The sequence below is a fragment of the Alosa pseudoharengus genome, unplaced genomic scaffold, assembly GCF_046254945.1.
Source record: "Alosa pseudoharengus isolate Yale_2024_CS ecotype anadromous, Long Island Sound unplaced genomic scaffold, YU_APseudo_1.1 YU_APseudo_1.1_scf_12, whole genome shotgun sequence".
Classification (NCBI taxonomy): domain Eukaryota; kingdom Metazoa; phylum Chordata; class Actinopteri; order Clupeiformes; family Clupeidae; genus Alosa; species Alosa pseudoharengus.
In genome coordinates, this window is record NW_027468587.1 from 8,078,924 (window position 1) to 8,100,766 (window position 21,843).

At 46.9% G+C, this 21,843-nt stretch overlaps 2 protein-coding genes across 2 annotated transcripts in view; both read right to left on the minus strand.

Annotated features, from left to right (window-relative positions):
• rims2a (regulating synaptic membrane exocytosis 2a) overlaps positions 1 to 334 on the minus strand; it is a 126,305-nt gene extending 125,971 nt beyond the window's left edge. Inside the window, exon 1 of the mRNA XM_076279968.1 lies at positions 213 to 334. Coding sequence (XP_076136083.1) covers positions 213 to 334 — 122 coding nt within the window. The remainder of the gene's footprint in view (positions 1 to 212) is intronic.
• Positions 335 to 4,663: 4,329 nt separating this feature from the next.
• LOC143118601 (regulating synaptic membrane exocytosis protein 2-like) overlaps positions 4,664 to 21,843 on the minus strand; it is an 86,064-nt gene continuing 68,884 nt past the window's right edge. The window contains exons 3-7 of the mRNA XM_076279626.1: positions 21,477 to 21,563; positions 16,898 to 17,108; positions 14,887 to 14,898; positions 5,262 to 5,518; positions 4,664 to 4,715 (exon numbers count right to left, since the gene is read on the minus strand). Of these exons, the coding sequence (XP_076135741.1) occupies positions 4,664 to 4,715; positions 5,262 to 5,518; positions 14,887 to 14,898; positions 16,898 to 17,108; positions 21,477 to 21,563 (619 nt within the window). The remainder of the gene's footprint in view (positions 4,716 to 5,261; positions 5,519 to 14,886; positions 14,899 to 16,897; positions 17,109 to 21,476; positions 21,564 to 21,843) is intronic.

The window sequence follows — 21,843 nt, forward strand, 5'->3', positions numbered from 1 at the left end:
GCTCTCAAATGTTAAGGATACATACGATGCTGAATTAGCCTGTCGCACGGTTTCGCTGCGAGACATTTCAACTACAATTTTCCGAACTGGCTTCGCCAAAGAGTGCTGATCGATAACAGCCGCCCCCCCCCCCCCCTCCTTTGAAATACACCGCGTATGCCAGCGGGGAAAGGGATCTTAAATCACACATTCTTTCGCAAGGAATCACTCACCCGATGTTGCTGAACGCCTGCTCCAGCAGCTCCGTCTGCAAAATGTTCTGAGGCGGAGTGAAAGCCCCGTTGAAATGAGATAAAACCGAGCTACAAAACTGACGCAATGTCTCAAACTGCATTTTCCCGTTTCTCCGTTTCGATATCCACCGTTAGGTCCTTTCTCCTCACAAACAATCCATCCACCTGTCCTCGCTCTGAGCCCCGACTACCTCCAGGGTGGCATCAAACGGAGCAACGCCACTCAAGTTCCATGTTTTTTCTGATGTTGGCAAAAAGTGTTTCTATACGACAGAGAATCGATGCCGGCGTATTTTTTCATAATGTTCCCAACTTAGCCCGGAAAAAAAAACATGTAGACGCGGGCGGAGGTTTTATCCCTGACTGTAGCAAGATTTCTTCACAGCAGTCTGAGGGGGGCCACCGGACAAATAACACCTGCGTGGCATCTACGAGGCATCTCCGATCGCGATGAAATGGTTAGCATCTTAACATTCTCCCTGTACCTCCCTTCCTGACCAGGAACTGCGCACACATGCAGACCCACACACTCGCGTACAGTCGCGCAATCGCCACCCCATCCACTCTCTGCTTCTCACGCTCCGACTCCAGCACCCCAGGATCCGTAGGCTACTACTACACGGTCCGCGGGTGCAGGGGGGGGGGGGGGGGTGGCGGACGGAGATGCTGTCGTCAGTGCTTTTTGGCCAAATCTAACTGCCAGCCACCCTCCTTCGCGAACAATAAGGAAGGAGAACACAAGGCATTCTAATGCTATTAAAAGAGCTTCTGCACAGAGCCTGGCAGAGAGATGGAGAAGGGTGGAAGGGAGGGTGGAGGAGGAGGAGGGGGGGGGGGCAAAGGTACCACGACTGGGATGGCTCAGACAGTTTACTCACAAATCACCAGAGATTCTCAGGCAAAGGAGCATAGGAGCAGGGAGCTTGTCTCACTGCATAACACTATCTTGTCCAAAGAGCAGTTTAACACCAGGAGGGGGTAAAGCAGGGCCTCCACCTCTCCTGCCTGTCTAGCTCATTAGGAGACAAGGCATAACAGTATTAAGAGGGACATGATATCAATGGCCTTCCCTAGGGAACCTGGAATCCGGGAGGCAACCCGACCACCCCCCCCCCCCGCCCCCGCCCCAATAGCTCAATGAGAAACACACAGTTATTGGATACAACTGTACTGACGTGCTGACAAAAAGATAGCCCATTTCAATAAGTCAATGGACACACTGGAATGATCAAGCTAAAACTACCACTAATTTAAACAGAATCCATCATTTGTCAAATATACCTCTATAAGTCTGTATACTACACATAGTCAAACATATTGCTCAGTTTTTTCCCCCATCATAGCCTGTCACATCTGTTGGGATCAGGGCCCTCATGTTAGGGATAGAATAGTAAGTTTCTCTAGCAGTCCCCCATCTAAGACTATATGTCTGACCTCATGCAGGGAGACAACGCTATTTTGCTGGTTTACAGGCAAGTGTCGTCTATCGCCCTGCCGTAAACGGGACAACAGCGTAATTGATTATTTTTTAAATTTTTTGCTGGTGCTGAGGTAGGGAGATGGTAGGGGCGGCGATTAAAAATGAGAATCCGGCAGAAACACAAGTCTGTAATTAAATCTGAATTGCGGAGTAATTATTGTTGTTTCATCAGGCCCTCTGAGGCAGCTCGGCCCAACGTATCTGTGTGTTCATTGGAATGACACCTTGGAGACCAAGACAAATTAGAGTCCTTTCCATGTTATTTGGAGATATAAATAGGCTGTCAGCGATTTCCCCACTCCCTTTTTTCCAGCGGAAGAGATTCTGAGTTAATTTAAACATTCTTTAAGATTAATGAAAGTGTTTTCTCCCTCCTGCTTTGGCTATCAGGATTCTATTTCTGAGTGCAGAACTATCCATCACAAGCGGTTTTGTGCTCATTCAGAATGGCTTCTTCCTCGTGTGGCTTCGTCCAAATGCTCTGCCAAAACAATACCTCAAACAGGCAATTCGCCCTTCAGTGTATGAGCCACTAGGATATAGAGTTTTTTTCACAGACGAGAGGAAATAAAACACATCCCAAAATGATATGCATTGAAATCACACATACAGTGGAACTCTTTACAATGAACGGTAAGCACTTGCAAATTCATACCATTATGCAGGTGTTGCCATTATGCAGATTTGTAGCTCTTTTTTTTTAAGATGGTGTCATTTCCACTATAGCCGCCTAGTAGTTTTGTGCTCCATGTTACACATAAATACAATAAAATGTCCCCAAATGTCTCCCAAAAAATCATCCATTAATAAGTTATGCCCAAACTCTGCTGTCTCGTTAATCTGTAGCACACTGCCTTGAGAGCTAAACTGGTTACTTTGCGGTTGGTCAATTGCCACAATAGAAATACTCCTCCTTTATTTCATTGTCTTATAATATTAACATGTACCTTAACATGGTTAGGCTTTTATTTGTTATTATTGTTTTGTTTTGTTTATGTAAAGCACATTGAATGACCTCTGTGTATGAAATGCGCTATATAAATAAACTTGACTTGACTTGACTTGGTACTGCTAGCCTATATCTCAAAAAAATTTTCTACAATATCAATTGGCACGCTATGAGGCCTGAAGTGATGACAGAGTCCTGGTCACAAACTAAAACCGTTGCTGCAATGCTGCAGAAGTTCTGGATATTTCCATGAGGTGTGTGTAGGGGCCGGGGCTGAAACCATTACAGATAAAGTATCACCGAGGTCCTCTCAAGAGGAAAGGAAAGTTTCTACATGAGAAACTGACTTTAGGCCAGAAAACATATCCCCTTCGAGGTGGGCTACACCATAAAGAATGCAGCAAACACAGGCTAGCATACCTATCCATTTGAGAACAGTTCTCCAGCATACTGTAATTGCTCTTGTCTATGATTCCACCATCAGTGCATGTAAGCAGTAGGCAGATTGGAAACATATCACTGAACATATTCCTCCAAAAAGGTTCTGATAAGGGGCAATACAACAGATGACACACACACACACACACACACGCACACACCCACACCCATGTATACACACACACACACACACACACACATCCATGTATGCACACACACACATCCATATACGCACACACTACCTGACCCTCCACCCACCCACAGCTGTTCGGGTGGTGAGAGACACGACTCAGGTCTGGCTGCGGCCTCCTCCCCAACAGGGGGGTCAGGAAGTGGGACCGCGTGTAAGGTCGGGGACAAGCACGCAAACATATGTCCCGCTCTGGGGTCACCATAGCGATCACTGACCCTGAGGACCACAGAAGGGATCGAACCTGCAGCTTGGATTTAGTGAAGGGCTGAGAAGGGGGGAAAACTGTAGAGTGTCAGAATTCCACTTCCTGTGAGTCTCGGAAGGATGTAGAGCCTCCCTGTGGTCACATAGGGTATTGCACATATGCAGGGTCCATAGCAAGCCTCTTCATAGCAAGCCTCATTCTGGGATCAACACTATGGCAAACTGTAAAAGGGCAACGAATAGCAAATCCTCCAATATGGTGAACTGAATTCTCTAAACCATCAAAAACACAGAGAGACGATGAACACAAATATATCTGGAAAAAAATCCCCGCTATAACATCAATAGCAACAGCTTAACACAGCAGAGATCAGGAAATGTACTAGAAATGTAAAAAAAGAAGCACAGAGTCAAATCAAAGGCTCCGGTCTATTCAGGACAACCACCCTAATCAAACTATTGTAAAATAAATAACAAACAATTTAAATGATGACAAAGCCACAAATGCATCATGTCCTGAAAAAACATCAAAACCCAACTGCATTGTCATTCATACATTTGTCACAAAGAGAAATAGCCGAAGACAGACCGTAGACCTGCAGTGCTCTGGGGATATGGAGGCAGAGGGAGGGAGGGAGGGAGGGAGGGAGGCTGATCCCAGGTCTGTTGAAGACGAGCAGCAAGCTGAGGGGCTGTGCAGCTAGTCTGTCTCTGTCTCTGTCTCTGCTGAGCAGAGAGGTCTCTTGCAATGCTCATTGCCCTCCCAGACAGGGAAAACCTCTGGCAAAGCTTGGATGCTAGGGACACATCAAAGCCTCTTTTGACAATATTGAGAAAGTGTGTGTGTGTGTGTGTGTGTGTGTCTTTAAGGACCATGCGTAGAGGTGCTCGGGATAAAAAGGTCCTCCTGGGCCAACTCAGGGCCTCTTTCATTTATTTGAACACCTAAATGCTGAGCTCTGACTTCTGACACCCCCCCCCTTCCCCGCTCCCCTCCGACTGTGTTCTGTGGGCTTCGACTTTCATGTTTCCTTTTGAACGCCCCTGCTCCACCTCATCCTCTTAACAAAAGCCCGTAGCTCCTGTCCCTTTCCTCCCGTGCACCGGTCTGCCCCTGGACAATGCCTGGCCACAGCGGGCCCTCAGCTCTCCTGTTATCAAACAGCTTAGCCAAAGGGCAGGTCCTCTGCTGGCAACGACGCATTCAGAGGCACATCACTACCAGTAAGTCACAGACGGACAGATCCTCACAAGCTTTCAAATGAACGGCAGCTCCACTGCGGTCATTTTGATCTGTATAACTCAACAACTAATTGTAAGTGTGGATTTATGCGTATGTACAGATATTGAACAGTATCTTGTGTCTTGTGGTAGAGATTAAATATATAAAATGCTCGACTCCTCATCATGCCAAGTGTAAACCCTGAGGTTCAGTTGAGGGTCTCAACCACCAGCATACAATTACAGATGAAAAGGTTGCTATTGCAAGGACCGGATCTCAGAATTTCAAACTGTCATCAGCACCCAAAAGATCAAATCAAGAATAACCCAGCTTCAAGAATAACCCAGCTTTAATATTGACAGCCATACACATTCATATTTCACGCACATACACACACAGTACTGTCAAAGACCCACACACACACACACACAGTACTGTCAACGCCACACACACACACACACACACACACACACACACACACACACACACACACACACACACGATGACATCCACACACACACAGCAGTGTGTGTCCGACTGACCTGTCGCTGGGCACTTCTCCGAGGGAGCGCTGGCGTGGGAGGCCGGGCGGCCCCTGGTAGTGGAGCGGTGCCTCCTGCAGTTTGGCTTTCTTCTCCTGCGGAGCCTCCTCGTGCCGACGGCCTCGTGCCAGACCCCGCGTGCCCTCACCGCCGCCCAACCCAGCCGGCAGGGTAGCCCCCGGGCCGCTGTAGAACCACGCGCCAGACTTGGTGAGGATTTCTTGTTGTTTTCGGCACAGGTTGCATACCCACATCACCTGGCAACGGAAGACCCAGCTAGTTAGGGTGGAGGCATTAAATAAAAGCTGCAGAAACTGCTGGGGAGGGAGGGTTGGGGGTGAGTGGGTGACATGATTTCAGGTGGTGACCATGAGAACAATTCAAACACAGCGATCGATGAGCGTTTCAGTGACTAAGGTGGCCATGAGCTGGCATTGCTGAAAGAACACTCAAACGCTTTGTCATTTCCAACAGAGTAGCATGTCCCCTGTCCCATACTCACCCACGGCTTCGTTTGCCGCTTTAAATGGCCGTCAGGAGATATGCTAAACTGATGACCATATGTATTTGTATAGCACCATAATTAGAACAGGGTGGGTGGGAGGGCCACAAGGAGTTGTACTGGTAAGGATAAGATCCCACAGACGATACAAATACACATAGTAACCACTGATATGATTAAAACAGAATGGCTTTTGGCTAGTGACAACCAGTGATTTAAAAAAAAAAACTAAAAAATGGATCACTGACCAAAGTATGAGAATGACTGAAGGTAGGCATGGTTGTGTGCTACAAGAGCCTTGAGTAACCCACTAAGAAATGACTACTGGTCTTCTCCTCTTTCCATTCATCATGTATCACATATACAGTGCAGTGTCACACCTTGTTCAACTGAAGCAGACCATATTCTATAGAGCAGTGTTTCTCAAACTTTTTCAGATGAAGGACCATTTAACCAATAAAAAAGAAACGCACGGACCACCTAGCTTAAAAAAAAAAAAAAAAGATTAGACCTACTTCAACAGTATATTAGCCTACACAATTATTGTAGGCCTACTCACTGAACCACCTTGCTTATTGTCTTTGCACTTTGCTTATTGTGTCAGATGATTCATATGATTTAAACTGGCATAATATCTTACATAGACAGTGTTGCAGAACTGTTTGGATTTACATACAAGTTGGTTCAATATTGCAAACAACTAATCTATATTATATATTTTACCACGTCTGCTCGCGGACCACTTGGGATAGCTTGCGGACCACCGGTGGACCCCGGACCACACTTTGAGAAACACTGCTATAGAGGCACAGGAGTCATAGGGTCTGTACGGAATGGAAGGCAGCTATCTGCTGTCTTGCTGTCTTCAGCTCTCTACCGAGTCACTTGCCGTAGCAGGCATCAAGGTACCGGCTACCAAATTTGTTTCAAGATAGCAACACAGATAGCAACACAGAACGCCGTTGTCAGGATACCAGAAAGAAGAATAACGTAACATTCGATTGCTCACAATAAAATATAATTTTGGACGTTGAAGGCAGCATGAAGGATACATCTATGCTGCCTTCAAAATTTGGCAAAACAAAGGTATCTTATAAGGCAGCATTTTTTATTCGGACATGCCACGATGCCTCGCTCCCCTGTGAGATATCTTAAAAGGCAGCATCCGTACAGGCCCCTACTGTATATCAGCAATTTCACAGTGTATAACAAACAGATACCATATTTTACAAATGGTAACCTCACAGAGAGAGGCTCATTTTGACTCCCATTAGTGTTGAACTGCTGCCCTTGTCAGCGCCTCGGTGAAGATCTAATCACGTCCGGATGACGTGGGGACTGCCCGCTGACTGGACGCCGCGAAAGGGCATCAGCCACCTGCTCCGAAGCCGCGGTGCCTCGCTTCCATCTGTGGCCCGAGCATACGGACGTACAGTCTGGACGCGGCCAGCTCTGGCACGCAGCCGAAGATGCCGTCTGGCCATCAACGCAAGCGACTCGAGGTGGGAGGGAGGATGGGTGAGAGGAAGGTGGTGGTGGTGGGGGGGGGGTCAGTGGCTCTATCCACAAGGATTTAAGGATAGGAAGAGGCAGGTAGGCATCTGATCTGAGAACAGCACAGGAGAGAGTGCCAGTCTGGGGCATCTCTGACGCAAAAAAGGCTGCTGGGCCGGGCTTCCTGCGAGTCGGCGGAGGTAGAGGAGGCGATGAAAGGAGGCGATGAGAGGAGGCGATGAGAGGAGGCGATGAGAGGTGTCTCCTGCGGCGCTCGCCTCCAAAAGAGCCGGCCATCGCCAGGGCCGTGGTGCGCTAACAGAGGAACGCTCACCGGGGGATATTTTAGGACCGCAGGTACACTAGAGCAGTGATTATCCAGGAATCCTTTCTATTTAACGCGGCCGCAACAATGGACCAGTGAAACTCTAGCTCCCTTTGGCGCCTCTAGTGCTACTCAGGATGCTTTTTTTGTCTTTCTAAGTGGGTGCAATGCGGGATTGCAATTTCACTGCTTCCACTCCTCTTCTACACCTCTTACACATGAAGCTTCACACACACACACACACACACACACACACACACACACACACACACACACACACACATGCACACACACACACACACACAGACACACACACCCTCGCTTATGAGAATAGCATCCTCTGGTAAGGCATACAGTACTTAACACATTCTTTAACACATATATGGAGTGGCTTTGTACATCAAGCGCGACCTACTTATTTACCCTTCGCACAAGTGCAATTAACAGCACGGCGGCGAAGGAGGTCTGCTCCAATCTGCCGTCGGTAATTAAACACCTTCTAAAGCCGGAGTCAGAGTCCTGGGCATTCCGTCGTGGCCATCACCCAAGCGGTGTGCCTAATGGAACATTAGCATTCCTAATCAGCTGACCAGGGGAGACCACACATGCTCAGGCCAAGACAAGATTCCCCAATCCTGAGTGAGCACATTTGATATGCGCAGCTGACATGCTACAGTATTCCAGGAAGGGAAATGGGGAGTTGTGGGTCCCCCACAAGAGGTGAGAGAGGGATGGATGGAGTAACAGAAGCCAGGATGGTCTGCTGGCCAAAGGCTGGTGCATATGTCCAGTGTGTGAGAGACGATGTGGTTGCGAGCATGCTCTCTGTGAGGTCCTCTCCACCACTGTTAGGAGCACTGTTTTTTTTCCTGGGCAGCAAGATCACAAGCAGAGGAGGCTGCCTGCAGATTAGTCGGAGTCGCCTCCCTCCCTCCCTCCCTTGCTCGTTCTCTCTCTCCCTCTGTCTCTCTGCAGCTTCACTCTTCACGCCTGAACGATGCTCTGGGAGGTGTGGGGGGAGGAGGTAGAGCCGGTGAGACACTGAACCCCCCCCGCAGGCAGGGACATCTCTCCCTGCATTTGCACATTTCATAGTCATTGAACCTGAGCAACCGAAAATAGACTCTCGCGCTCTGGAGAACGAGTCACACTAGACTCTGCCTATTCGCCAAGAGGACCCGGGGGAAGCCAGTCCCCAGAGTGCACCTCCCCAGAAACGTGCTCCCTGACAGAGGAGTTCACTGCTCTGCCAACACCCCACAGATCACCTCCCGTTACACCCAGCGGGCCGAGCAACGTAGACTAAAACAAAGTGGCCTGGGGAAAAAATGGCTGAAACGCTTCACTTGTATTTTCACGGGTTAAACCAACGGTTCGCTGGGACCCCCTTCCCTTTCTCTGCATACGCGATTGGAACACAAGGTGACACTCTTGATTTGCTGAGCACACCTGATTTTAGTAAGAAAAAAATCTAGTTATACTAATTAATACGTTAATCAGGTATACTAAGAATGAAAAACAGTGCAGGTGCAAGGGAGGGGATTTCCTGCAGGAAGATTGAGAATGCATGTCTTAAATTTCATTAGTCACTGCAAGCACCATCAAATGTAATTGCTGGCTTGTAGCTACTATATGTCTTTGTCACAGACAAACAAAAAAACACAAGAGTAGTAGCTTGCCTAAGGCCACCACTTGGTTACTTTTCAGTAACTTTCCCCCAAAAATGTGTTTAATCGAGGGGTTTTACTGAGACAAATTGTCAAAAGGGAAAACACAACACACACACTGTTCCCGTGTTCAATCACTGAGCTTCCTCTTGTGGTCAGAAATCACCACTTCAGTGTTATGACAAGGTTGTCAAAGCAGCCGCGAGGGCAAACGCTTGCAGTTACAGCAGCATTTAAGCCATTACACAGGGCCACTCAGGACAGGACAGGACTGGACACAACCCTCTGACAGCGACCTCCGATGCTCTCACCCAGCTGTCAGCAGAAAGCCTGCCATTCTGCCAAAGAAACAACAGCCACAGCAACATAGGCTTCATGAGGCTGGTGATATAGACTTAAGGACAATACACAGCCTCCATACTGCCTCTGGATAAAGCCGTCTTAACACCTTGATAAGCACTATATTGCTCCTAAACTCTTCGTTTTGCTTGTATAATTGTGCAAGTGTATAAAAAAGAAAAACAACTTTAAAGTGAATCGTTCAAACTCTATTTTTCTAGTGGCTTATCAGGAGCATTGTGTGTCAGTATGCCGCTGAAATATTCACTCGTTCAGCCATGTCCGGGATCGTAGTGATGAGGACCTGCTTACAGAGAGACATGCGGCACAATGAGCGAGGGCTAAATTAAAAGATGCGTCGCGGTGAAATATTAATGTCGCCGTGAGTGCACTGTCACAGGTATCATATTGCGGGACAACCTTCACCTGGACTGAACTGGAGGACTCGTAGATGGCGCTTAGATGGGGAACGGTGTGCCAACTATAATCACTTGGAAATTCATAAGTTTAGCCATTTTGTCCTAGCCGAATACATCAAAGCACGTATACTATAGAATGCGTTTCTTAGTATGACGATAGAAACTGGTTACATTCGCATTTGGGGTGTGTGAGAGCTATCATTAACATGCCAGAACATAACATTGCACGTGGAACATTAGGATTTAATGGTGTTCTAATTTTAACGCACAGCGCTTCACAACACTTAATGCATATTTATGCATGCTATTTTCTTCAAAGTTGAGTGAGAATCCATTAAATTGAGCCAGCAAAAACGAGAGAATGCTTTTTAGAGGAGCACTTGTTTAGTATATGTTATGGTAAACGTAAATTGGAAAATTACACCAGAAGCTTAGTTGTTACATGCCACCACAACACACAAATATATAAGATCTCAATACATACCCACCCAACACCCCTCACCATCAAAATGTGTACAAAATTTCTAAGAATTTGACTTATTATGCAAAAATATTATAATTAGTACAAAAATAAAACAAGCCCCTCTCCCCGATTATTATTATCAGACTTTGAGATCAAAAGCAATTGAAGTGCTGATTAAATATCATATTCTATGTGCAATTCACTGTTCACTGATAACACTGAACTGCAAAATACTATGGTAATAGCAATTAGCATTTGCTTTGAGACATATTCAAGGATAGGCCTACTTAGTTGTACATGCTAGAATTCTAAATCAAGTTCTAAGTTCTAGGTCTAAATTCAAGTGCGACACAAAACTAAGCATGCAACTTTTTTTTTAGCTTGAAGGGCACCACTTACCCATCTTGACAGAGAAGGCTAATGTATCCAGTGGAAAAGCGGGGGGGAATTAAATATCCCTGTCTTTAATCGCAATTTTAGACCAGGCTAGTTCTCGGTGGCGGGGATTAGCGAGGGAGAGTTCGGTACCATGGACAGCACACACCTGGCACGCTGTTGCCACATGAGAATAGCTTTTTATCAGATGGTAAATGACCGATCAGGCTCGGCCCCAATCACATTCGCTGTCACTCATTGTCCATGGTAATGTCGTGAACACTATAGTACATACTTCAGAGACACTGGGGAAAAGTCATTCTTCGAAGTGTAAAATGTCCCATCGACTAAAATTACAGAAAAGCTCAATCGTGGTGCTGGTATCCTTTTACCACTATCAACGCCATACGTCTAGCCTGGCGAACCAGACCCACATTTGCTGCCGCTAGGGCGCGTCTAGATTTCTAGGCTACCATACTTCTGCTTTTCTCTATGCGTTGGCAGTAGAGAGTTGCGAAAACGTCGTAAGTGGTCAGTTCAAAAGAATCCAAAAGTAAGCGATTCCATGCGTAATGCGTGAGTCAATATTCAGTCAAGACGCAGTCAGATAGCTTACGCTAAAATAGTAGTTTCTACAGTATTTTACTAACGACTTTTGCAAGAGACGAAGACGAGACAAGAAATGGTCATTCAGCTTAAGCTAAATCTGACGGGTTCGTCCACTCAAGCTAATGTGTCAGTGAAAGAGACAGCAGTGGTGCAATCTGTGCTTCTTTTTCCATCAGCATTGCCTTTCCTCTCTCAAACGGCGACAGTTGTGGCGAGGCGGATCTTGTTCTCCGAAACGACATCAATATTTACAAGTTCTGGTGTCTAGGGCGGCCGGCCGACCTGTCGGGCATTGCACATTGGAATACGATCGGGGCGTTCCGCCTGCTTTAGGGCTGCGGTGAAGTTGTGATTCAGCGCCTGGACACTTTCCTGACCGTGTGCTATTTGTGGTGAGCCCAATGTTTCATTCAGGATCCTCACAAATTGTCAGAAGCTGATTGAAGAGTGAAAACATGCATTCTATGCTTTTATTTTGTGCAAGTCAAGTCGTTTTACTATAAAACACATAGCTCCATTTTCATGTGCAATACTGACATAACTTCCTGAAGCTATTCAGCATGTTTGTTTGTTATTGTTTTTCAATGGGCAGCAGATGTTAAACTCAAAGCTATGCATCAGGGAGTGTTGACGGCTACAGAAGATCCCAAGCTCTTTGGCACCCGAGCAGTGACACGACAGACCCCACGGGTGACGTCACCCACCCAGGTTTGAAAACGAATCTGGACACCCAGTACAGTCTGGGAACCTAATCCATGACCCACTCCACCTCCAGGTCCTCAGGCTCTGCAACCAGACACAAGGGGCACGCATGAAGTGGCCAGAGGAGCAGGCTAAGGCACAACACTGGCCAGGACAATGAGAAGAGGTAAGAAGAAAGCCTGGATGTACTGCTACTGACCCGGGCCTTCTCCATTGGGGCCCATTTGAAGAGCAGCTGGGGTCCAGGATAGAGGTGCGGACAAGCGGGACGGGCGAACGCAACTCAGGGGCCAGCCCACGGGTGCACCCGCTCGACCGTCCGCCAGTCCGTCAGTCCGCGGAGAAGTGCTCAGGTGTGTGACGGCCAGAACTCGCAGTGAACCTGCGGCCGGGCTCCTGTGAGCGCCGTAGCCATCTGTGCGGAACGGGAAAGCCGATCCCGCCGCTATTATGTCGGGGATACAAAGGAGTGAGTGGCCTGCCAGCGGTAGACAAGGTGCAGCCACAGCCTTAACACCACTGGACTTTTTTTGGCACCGCTACTCTGAAATGGCCAGGCCAAATTAATGGGGGAACCACGCACACACACTGACACACAGACACAGACACACACACACACACACACACACACACACACACACACACACACACACACACACACACACACACACACACACACAGAAAGACAGACACACCCCACACACAGACACAAGGTGCAAAGTTTCTATTCGGGTGCTAGACTCAGGTGTTGTGGCACTGCATGTCGTGGATCTGCACGTCAAGTCATGTTTAGCATTCATTACATCTTCTCAGGCTCAAATCACACCTGCCAAGTGACTTTTGAATTTTACACCTAAGAACCAACTACATTCTAAACATGTATAAATGCTACACTGAACACTCCAGACCTTTGAATTTTACACCTAAGAACCAACTACATTCTAAACATGTATAAATGCTACACTGAACACTCCAGACCTTTGAATTTTACACCTAAGAACCAACTACATTCTAAACATGTATAAATGCTACACTGAACACTCCAGACCTTTGAATTTTACACCTAAGAACCAACTACATTCTAAACATGTATAAACGCTACACTGAACACTCCAGTGCCATGTAGACTGATTGACAGCTCACATGGCACGTGGACATGTGTTGACTCACGGACAGCATCCGCAGTGCACTATTGTGACAAAAGTCTCCAAATCAACAACACATGAGCCTACATACAGTAAGCAAGCACAAGCTTCCAAGTGCTCTCCCCAGTCCAGAATGTATGGTTCATGATAAACAGATCCAGTTTGTACCATCAAAAGTTATGGTAGGACTCCTGAAAAAATCAGTAGCCCAACTAGGCCTGCATGATTTGGGGAAAATATCTAATTGTGATTCTGACCAATTTCTGACTAATATTGCAATTTTGATGGGATTCGATAATTTAATAAGTCAAACTTGAGTTCAATATTCCAAATTTCACTTTAAGTTGGGCCACTTGTGATTGGTGAACACTCCTAGTGTGTGAGAAGCACCTCACCCCTGTTAGGTGAGCTTCACTGTCTGTCACACAAGGAGGATGACATGAATATAAAAATCATAGCCGTGACAAGACTAAACACTGAGACAGAGTCGTGAGCTGCATGATTAATTGCATCCTTTGCGATTAGCTAATTGCATTAGTTCTAATTGTGCTTTCAATTAAAAATCGATTCATTGTGCAGAGGGCAAAGCCCTACCCTGATGAAGCACACCCTAACAATGACCACACTGCCTTGTTGGAGTTGTATACTTGACTCTATACCTGCAGGACAAGTCCCAACAACAGCAGTAGAAGGGGCTTGTTCTTGGACGACCTCGCTCGGCCTGCTAATGTCTTTGCTGCTCTACTTACAAACACAGGGGGCTCTTTAGGAACAGAGATTAAACATCGATCACAGCAAATGTGAATTCTTCCATCTGCTTCTCTCAAAACTCCACATCTACAAATCTAAATGTCATTCCTGCTATTGCCTTGCCTCAAGCTCAGCACTATTTCACTGGTTTATGACACAGGCGTGGGATTAGTCATGATCTTGCAGTATATCTGACAAAAGAGGAAATACCAGTTAAATTGAAAAATGACAGATAAAGATGACTGTATCCCTGCGTGTGCCTTTCTACATAAAATATGTCTCATGTGAATGATGGCCAATGATGTAGGTGGCTTTGAAGTCTAAACCATGTAACCTGTCTTTGGGAAGGATTAAACATTCAACAATATGGAAAACAAATATTATTTTGAAATAGAAAAATACACAAAATCAAAATATTTATTTGACATCTGAAGTGGCTTAATGTTTACCTGCCTATAGTAACATTCAAACAGCACTATGTGTGCATGTGCGTGCGTGTGCCTGTGTGTGTGTGCGAGTGTGTGTGTGTGTGTGTGTGTGTGTGTGTGTGTGTGTGTGTGTGTGTGTGTGTGTGTAACAATATGGCTCTGTACAAACTAATTTAGTACATATGTTTTTGTTTTCTTTTTAGAATCAAGCAGTTGCAAATTCTGTGTCTGTGTAAAGACAGTACATGGTGTTCCACATTTAAGACCATCAGGAGTAAGACCACCACAATACACTCATTCAATCAGGCCTCCTTCATTTCCTACTGGGTTACTCTGTGTGTGTGGGCACGGAGGTGGACATTGCTGGCCTTCCTTAAACATCTATTAGTAGAAAAGGAGATGCTAACCACTTTGTCCTCCTGTTGCAATTGCACAAAGAGGGAGAAGGCAGCAGAAAGAGACCAAGAAGAGAAGAAAAGAGAAGAGGGGGAGGGGGCCGGGAAAAAGAGCAAGAGAAAGAAAGAGAAAGATATAAAGAACCAAAAGAAGAGAAAAATGAGGAGAGAAAGAAAAGAAAAAGAAGAAAGAAAGCATTAAAGAAAAGGGAGAAACCATTATGAGTGACAGCATAACATTTTGCAGTTAACACACAAGTATACACACTCTCTCTCACACACACACACACACACACACACAAACACACACACACACACAAACACACACACACACACACATAGACAGACACATATATACACACACACACACACAAACACACACACACACACACACACACATATTAAAGCAAAGACAAAATAGCCAAGCTCATTATTAACAGCAACACAACTCAAAGCGGCAGCTCCTCCACTGAGGGAGAGACATGGAAAGGTTAAGACAAGCTTGGCAGAAGAAGAGGCTGCTGCAGCCACACTCAGTCTCTATCGCCCCCAAGTGGTCACATAGTGAAGTGTCGAAAACGAAAAGATTTGAATACTTCTGACCTAGCGTGTGTAACAGCTTTGCCAAGAAAAGCCAGGCGGCCGTGTTTAGGTTCAGAAGTACGGGTCCAGTGCCTGTAAACCCTGTGACCCATATTGGAGCCAATGAATAAACGAGCAAGCAGATGTATCACAAAAGGCCTCCTGAATGTCATGGGAGATGGTCTGATTACAGACACAGAATACGAACAGAGGTCATTGTCAGCCAATCTGATCTGATCGGAGACATGACCGGTGGGAGGTTGACCTATGACTCTGTGACCTCTCGCTCCTCGGCTGGCCGACACGCGTGGCCGGAGACCAACTGACCGAGCGCAGGTTGTGGGTCTGATGAGACAGCCCCGTTCCTCTGCCCAGCCACATCACAGTAACACAATATAGAGCTACACAGAGATTATTACATGACTTTTTAACGTTAAAGTGCATTTATGTTTATGTTGTCGTCTCACACACCTGCTGCTGAGGGAAGGAGAGAATGGATTAGTGCAGTGGTTCTTAACTGGATTAGAGCAGGGGTTCTCAAACTGGGGGTCGGGACCCCCAGGGGGGTCGGCAAAAATATTAGAGGGGTCGCAAAATGATTCGCAGTCTGGATTAAAGACATTTTTGTAAAGGTTTTTAGTCAAAGGCTGCCATTGACATAATGCCTTTGATGTTGACATAGCCTACCTATGAGAGAAGACATTTTCTGCCTCTGCTTCCAATGCCCATCTCACAACATTTCCAAACCAAATTCCGCCGGTTAGAGAGAAGGGGGTCGCGAGACTTGGCCCATGTTTTTTGGGGGGGTCACCAGATAAAAAGTTTAAGAACCACTGGATCACAGATACTTCAGTGGGCATTGCAGACAGATATATGCATGTGCCTGTGTGGCTGTAAGACAGGTGTGTGTTCACGAGTGGGTATGATTTGTAGTGTTTATCTGTCATTGTGTATATTTATGTATATGTGTTTGTGTGTATGAATGTGCATGTTTGTAATTGCAAATGTGTGTTTGTGCATGTATGTTTGCGAGGTACATTGTATATGGTATGTGTGTGTGTGTGTTTGTATGTGTGTGTGTTTGTGTGTATATATGTGTGTGTATGTGTGTGTGTGTGTGTGTGTGTGTCTGCGTGTGTGTATGTGTGTGTGCGTGTGTGTGTGTGTGTATGTGTGTGTGTGTGTGTGTGTGTGTGTGTGTGTGTGTGTGTATATGTGTGTGTGTGCGTGTGTGTGTATGTGTGTATGTATGTGTGTGTGTGTGTGTGTGTGTGTATATGTGTGTGTGTGCGTGTGTGTGTATGTGTGTGTGTATATGTGTGTGTGTATATGTGTGTGTGTATATATGTGTGTGTGTATATATGTGTGTGTGTGTGTGTGTGCGTGTGTGTGTGCGCGTGTGTGCGTGTGTGCGCGTGTGTGTGTGCGTGTGTGTGTGTACCTTGTTGGAGCGCAGGGACACCCGTCCTCCACAGCGTGCGCAGAACTTGGTTTGGCAATAGGAACAGAGGTGGCCGCAGCCGTGGGCAAACTTGGTTTTGTGGCAGATCCCGCAGGTGGGCGCGTCCGGCTTCAGCTCCTGCGTGGCCGGCGTCTCCTCGCCCATCTTCTTCACCTGGTCCTTGTACATCTCAAACTGCTGATGCAACTTCCTGGAAACGGGGGGGGGGGGGGCAGCACAAGGGAAACAGGTCAGCTGCAGGTCAGCTGCAAACCTGCCTAGAGGTCAAACCTGCCTAGAGGTCAAACCTAACTAGAGGTCAAACCTGCCTAGAGGTCAAACCTGCCTAGAGGTCACAGCTCCTAGAGGTCAAACCTAACTAGAGGTCAAACCTGCCTAGAGGTCACAGCTCCTAGAGGTCAAACCTAACTAGAGGTCAAACCTGCTTAGAGGTCACAGCTCCTAGAGGTCTCTGCTCCTCATCTCTGGGATAGCACTGCTGGAGATGCTGCCTATGCTAATAGCTGCTAGTAGCGTGATGAACACTTATTAAGAGGTGTTGTCTGTGCGTAAGTCTAAGGATTATAAGGTGTTAGGAATACCTAGTATAAAGGTCTAGAACATGTCATGTTAGCAGCAGCAATAAGAATTCAGACAAATATGAGCTGTAATCAGCACTTTGAAATAATTATGACATATGGTTATGGTGTGTACAATAAGATCTTTCAAAAATACCGTCTAATATTTACTTGTGTCATATCTAAAGAAACAAAATTAAACTAAATCAAAACTGTTACGAAATAGGCTATACAAACATGTTGGTGTTTAACAATGTATTCTGTAATACACAAATATTTTTAATATATTTTATTTTTCAGAATAGATTGTCTCTTGTTTTGTGATTGGTTGATTGATTTCCAGTAGCACTGTGCTGAAGAAGCTTTTACTCTTCCTCGGGCAAAGCCACCCTCCCCTGATCCACCAGAGGGGGGCACTGTGCCATTGATATCATATGAGTTCTGAAAACTGACCAGCACTCACTGCACTTAAAGTTCCACTTCCTCACGTTGGCCCAATATTTAATGAATCATTGGCAGCCCTGTTTCTAGTTTAGGGGCCAGCCGTGAGTTAACTGTCCAAATAACCAGGTCTAACTGCAGACTTGTGAGAGGCTGAATAAACGATTCAGGAAATATGTCTCATATTAAGCTTTCCACCTACCACTGTTATGATTTCTAGACATTTTTTAGCCATTTTAAAAGTTAAGAGCCAAGTCTCATCATTCACAGTGCAACATTATCTTAAAATGCATCCACGTTTGCTGACAATTCTCAAAAAGTCACTTAACCAATGCTCTTCTCAGAAATGACCCACAGCACTTGGTCAAGTACCTCAACCTATGATGTTAGCTCTGCTAGCATCAAAGCTGACTCAAGAAACAATCGAACAATCGGCCCCACAGGCCGAAGCAGTCAGCTGTGACACAAGCCAGAACGTGGGCCAACTGGGCCGACGCTGGACTGGCGGTGAATCAGCACCAACACAAGTGTCCGCGGGGTTCGAGTGATGAAACGCAAGCCCGGCCCACCTGACAGACATGCATTTTGTATGGCAAGTGTCAATCGGGGCATCGAAACCAAAACCCTGTGCCCGACTTCATAATATATGGCGATTAGGAACGGCTGCGGCTCCACAACTCTCCCTGAAAGATTCATTAGCAGGTGAATTATTGAGCAGACCTATCCTTTTACTAAGAGCTGGAGTGTAAACCATAAACAGCTGGGCTCCCCTGCTCCTGCATATCCTGTCTTTTCACCCAAAAGCAGATGACCAAAGTGGATTAGGCTTAGGTCAAGGTCAGAGCTGCTCTGGACAGAGCTGTTATCCGAGGACATTTTCCTGGAATGACCAGACTCGTTTCATTCTGGTCTTGAGTTCTTAAAACGTGAAACATACCGGTAATCATAGTTTTGCAAAGCAGGACGTGAAGTGTTCTTATGTCTACCATACTGAATATTGCACCTTGTCATCAATTTCAATGAAATTCCATCTCTTGCTTGTAGTCCCCTGTAAATTGCCCTAATTTGTGATGTTGGTGCTTAATCTTTGACCTACAGGTATTTGGACACTTAGTAGTAGAGATTAAAGGCTCAAGATTTCTCCTGCACATCCGACAGCATCTGATCCTTGCACTGATGCTTTCTCCTCTGGCCAGGCCTTTTGTTCAGCAACGGTGATCGTATGTGTCTCAATCAAGCACGACTGCTTGTAACACCACAACATCTCAATGCCCTTATCTTTAATTTGAGGGCATCTGTCACATCAGCCCACTTGCATTCCCCAAATATAACATTTTCTTCTTCCACATGTATTTCCTACGGTTACACTTTACTTATCGACATAAGAGTGACATGACACTGTCATGAACGTGTCATAAACAAGTCATAAATGTTTATGACATAACGCTTCTGTTATGAAGTGACATTCGTTTTTTTGTCATAACAAGTTAGGGTTAGGATTAGGGTTAGAGTTAGGTTTAGGATTAGGGTTAGGGTTAGAGTTAGGATTAGAGTTAGAGGTTATCATGTGTCATGACAGTGTCATGTGTTCATGACAGTGTTATGTCACTCTTATGTCGATAGTGTCAAGTAAAGTGTTACCTTTCCTACTAACCACTCCATCACCCTCCCAGCCACACTCCCACTCCCACTCCTACAGAGAGACGGCAAGCATGAGGGTCCAAAACACACCCACGTACAGTATCATAATACTGTCCACTGTACAGGAGACCCACCCAGGCCATTATCCGCGCTCATGAGTAACGGTGTCCAGCCCCTCGCAGGTGTGTGTGTGCTCCAGCCCCTCGCAGGTGTGTGTGTGTGTGTGTGTGTGTGCTCCAGCCCCTCGCAGGTGTGTGTGTGCTCCAGTCCCTCGAAGGTGTGTGTGTGTGTGTGTGTGCTCCAGCCCCTCGCAGGTGTGTGTGTGTGCTCCAGACAGGCAGTGGGCACGGGGGGAACGAGGGGTCTGATATCGGAGGGGTCAGGTAGCAGGACGGGGCAGATGCGAGGCACAACCCCACCACCTGAGGCGAAACCCCATCTCGCAAAAAACACACACACACACACACACACACACACACACCCGGTCACATGTAGGACAGACAGCTGCCCTCTGTGCCTCTATAGACGCACACACACACACACACACACACACACACACACACCGGTCACGTGGAGGACAGACAGCTGCCCTCTGTGCCTCTATAGACCCACACACATATACACACAAACAACAAACAAAACACACTTATACATAACACACACACACACACACACACACACACACACACACACTGTGCATACATACTAGCACCCGTCCCCATAACCACCCACACACCCACTCACACCCACACACACCCACACACACACCCACTCACACCCCCCCACACACCCACACACACACCCACCCACACCCCCCCACACACACACCCACCCACACACACACACCCACACACACCCACTCACACACCCACTCACACCCACACACACACACCCACACACACCCACTCACACCACCCCACACACCCACACACACTCACACCCCCACACACACACCCACCCACACACACACACCCACACACACACACCCACTCACACCCACACACCCACACACACCCACTCACACCCACACACACCCACACACACACCCACTCACACCCCCCCACACACCCACACGCACACCCACTCACACCCCCCCACACACACACCCACCCACACACACACACCCACACACACCCACTCACACACCCACTCACACCCACACACACACACCCACACACACCCACTCACACCACCCCACACACCCACACACACTCACACCCCCACACACACACCCACCCACACACACACACCCACACACACACACCCACTCACACCCACACACCCACACACACCCACTCACACCCACACACCCACACACACCCACTCACACCCCCCCCCCCACACACACACACACACACACACACACCCACCCACACACACACACACACGAGCGAGCATAAACAGTAAGGTCACTACGCTTTGAGGAAACCTGAGCTGGCCACACTGCTGGCGCTGGCGCTGCAGACGTGAGGACAGATGAGAGGGCAGCACGAGCTGTTACATATCCACATGATGCATAAGATCGCACGGGGCACAGCGTCTGGCCAGCGGGCAGCCCGCCGTATCATATACACCTTGTTTATCACTTTTAATGAGGGCCGCAGATCAGTTAACAAACACCTCACCCCGACAAGATATGCTTACAGTACGGTACAGTACAAAGCCAGCCATTACTGCAGCACTGAAATGTATGACAATACACTGAGGGGGGGGAATGGGTTTTTGCATGAATATGACTTTCAAATGAAGAGATTTGCACACATCAGGTCTTATTATGAGCATACAGATGAGGTTCATTTGTTTTAGTTTATTTTGGCTGCTGGGTTGCACTATAGGCATCTGACAAGGGTGTGTATGTGTGTATGTGTGTGTGTGTGTAGGGGGGGGGGGTCATGGGGAGGGCAACCACTCTTACTTACGGTTCAGGCTCCTTCTCATTTGGGGACTTTTGCTGGGGTTGGAGAACGTTATTAACCAGGTCGGTGATCCCGCTAAAGGGAAACCACCTGTTCAAGTAAACAAACAATTGGACAGGAGAACCCAACTGAGACAGATACAGAAAGACAAAAGAAAAGAAAAGAAAAGAAAAGAAAAGAAAAAGAAGGCAAAAAAAAGATCACAGGCGCCCCTTCACAATACAAGATACAGGCCATCCTCTCGGGGGGCTACTTGAGCGCTTGGGGAGAGAGAGGAAGGGTACATAAGGACTGCACTGCACTGCACTGCACTGCCATTCATGTACATTAAGACCAGAGGACGGAGGCACACAAGCAGTTACCGTCGTCA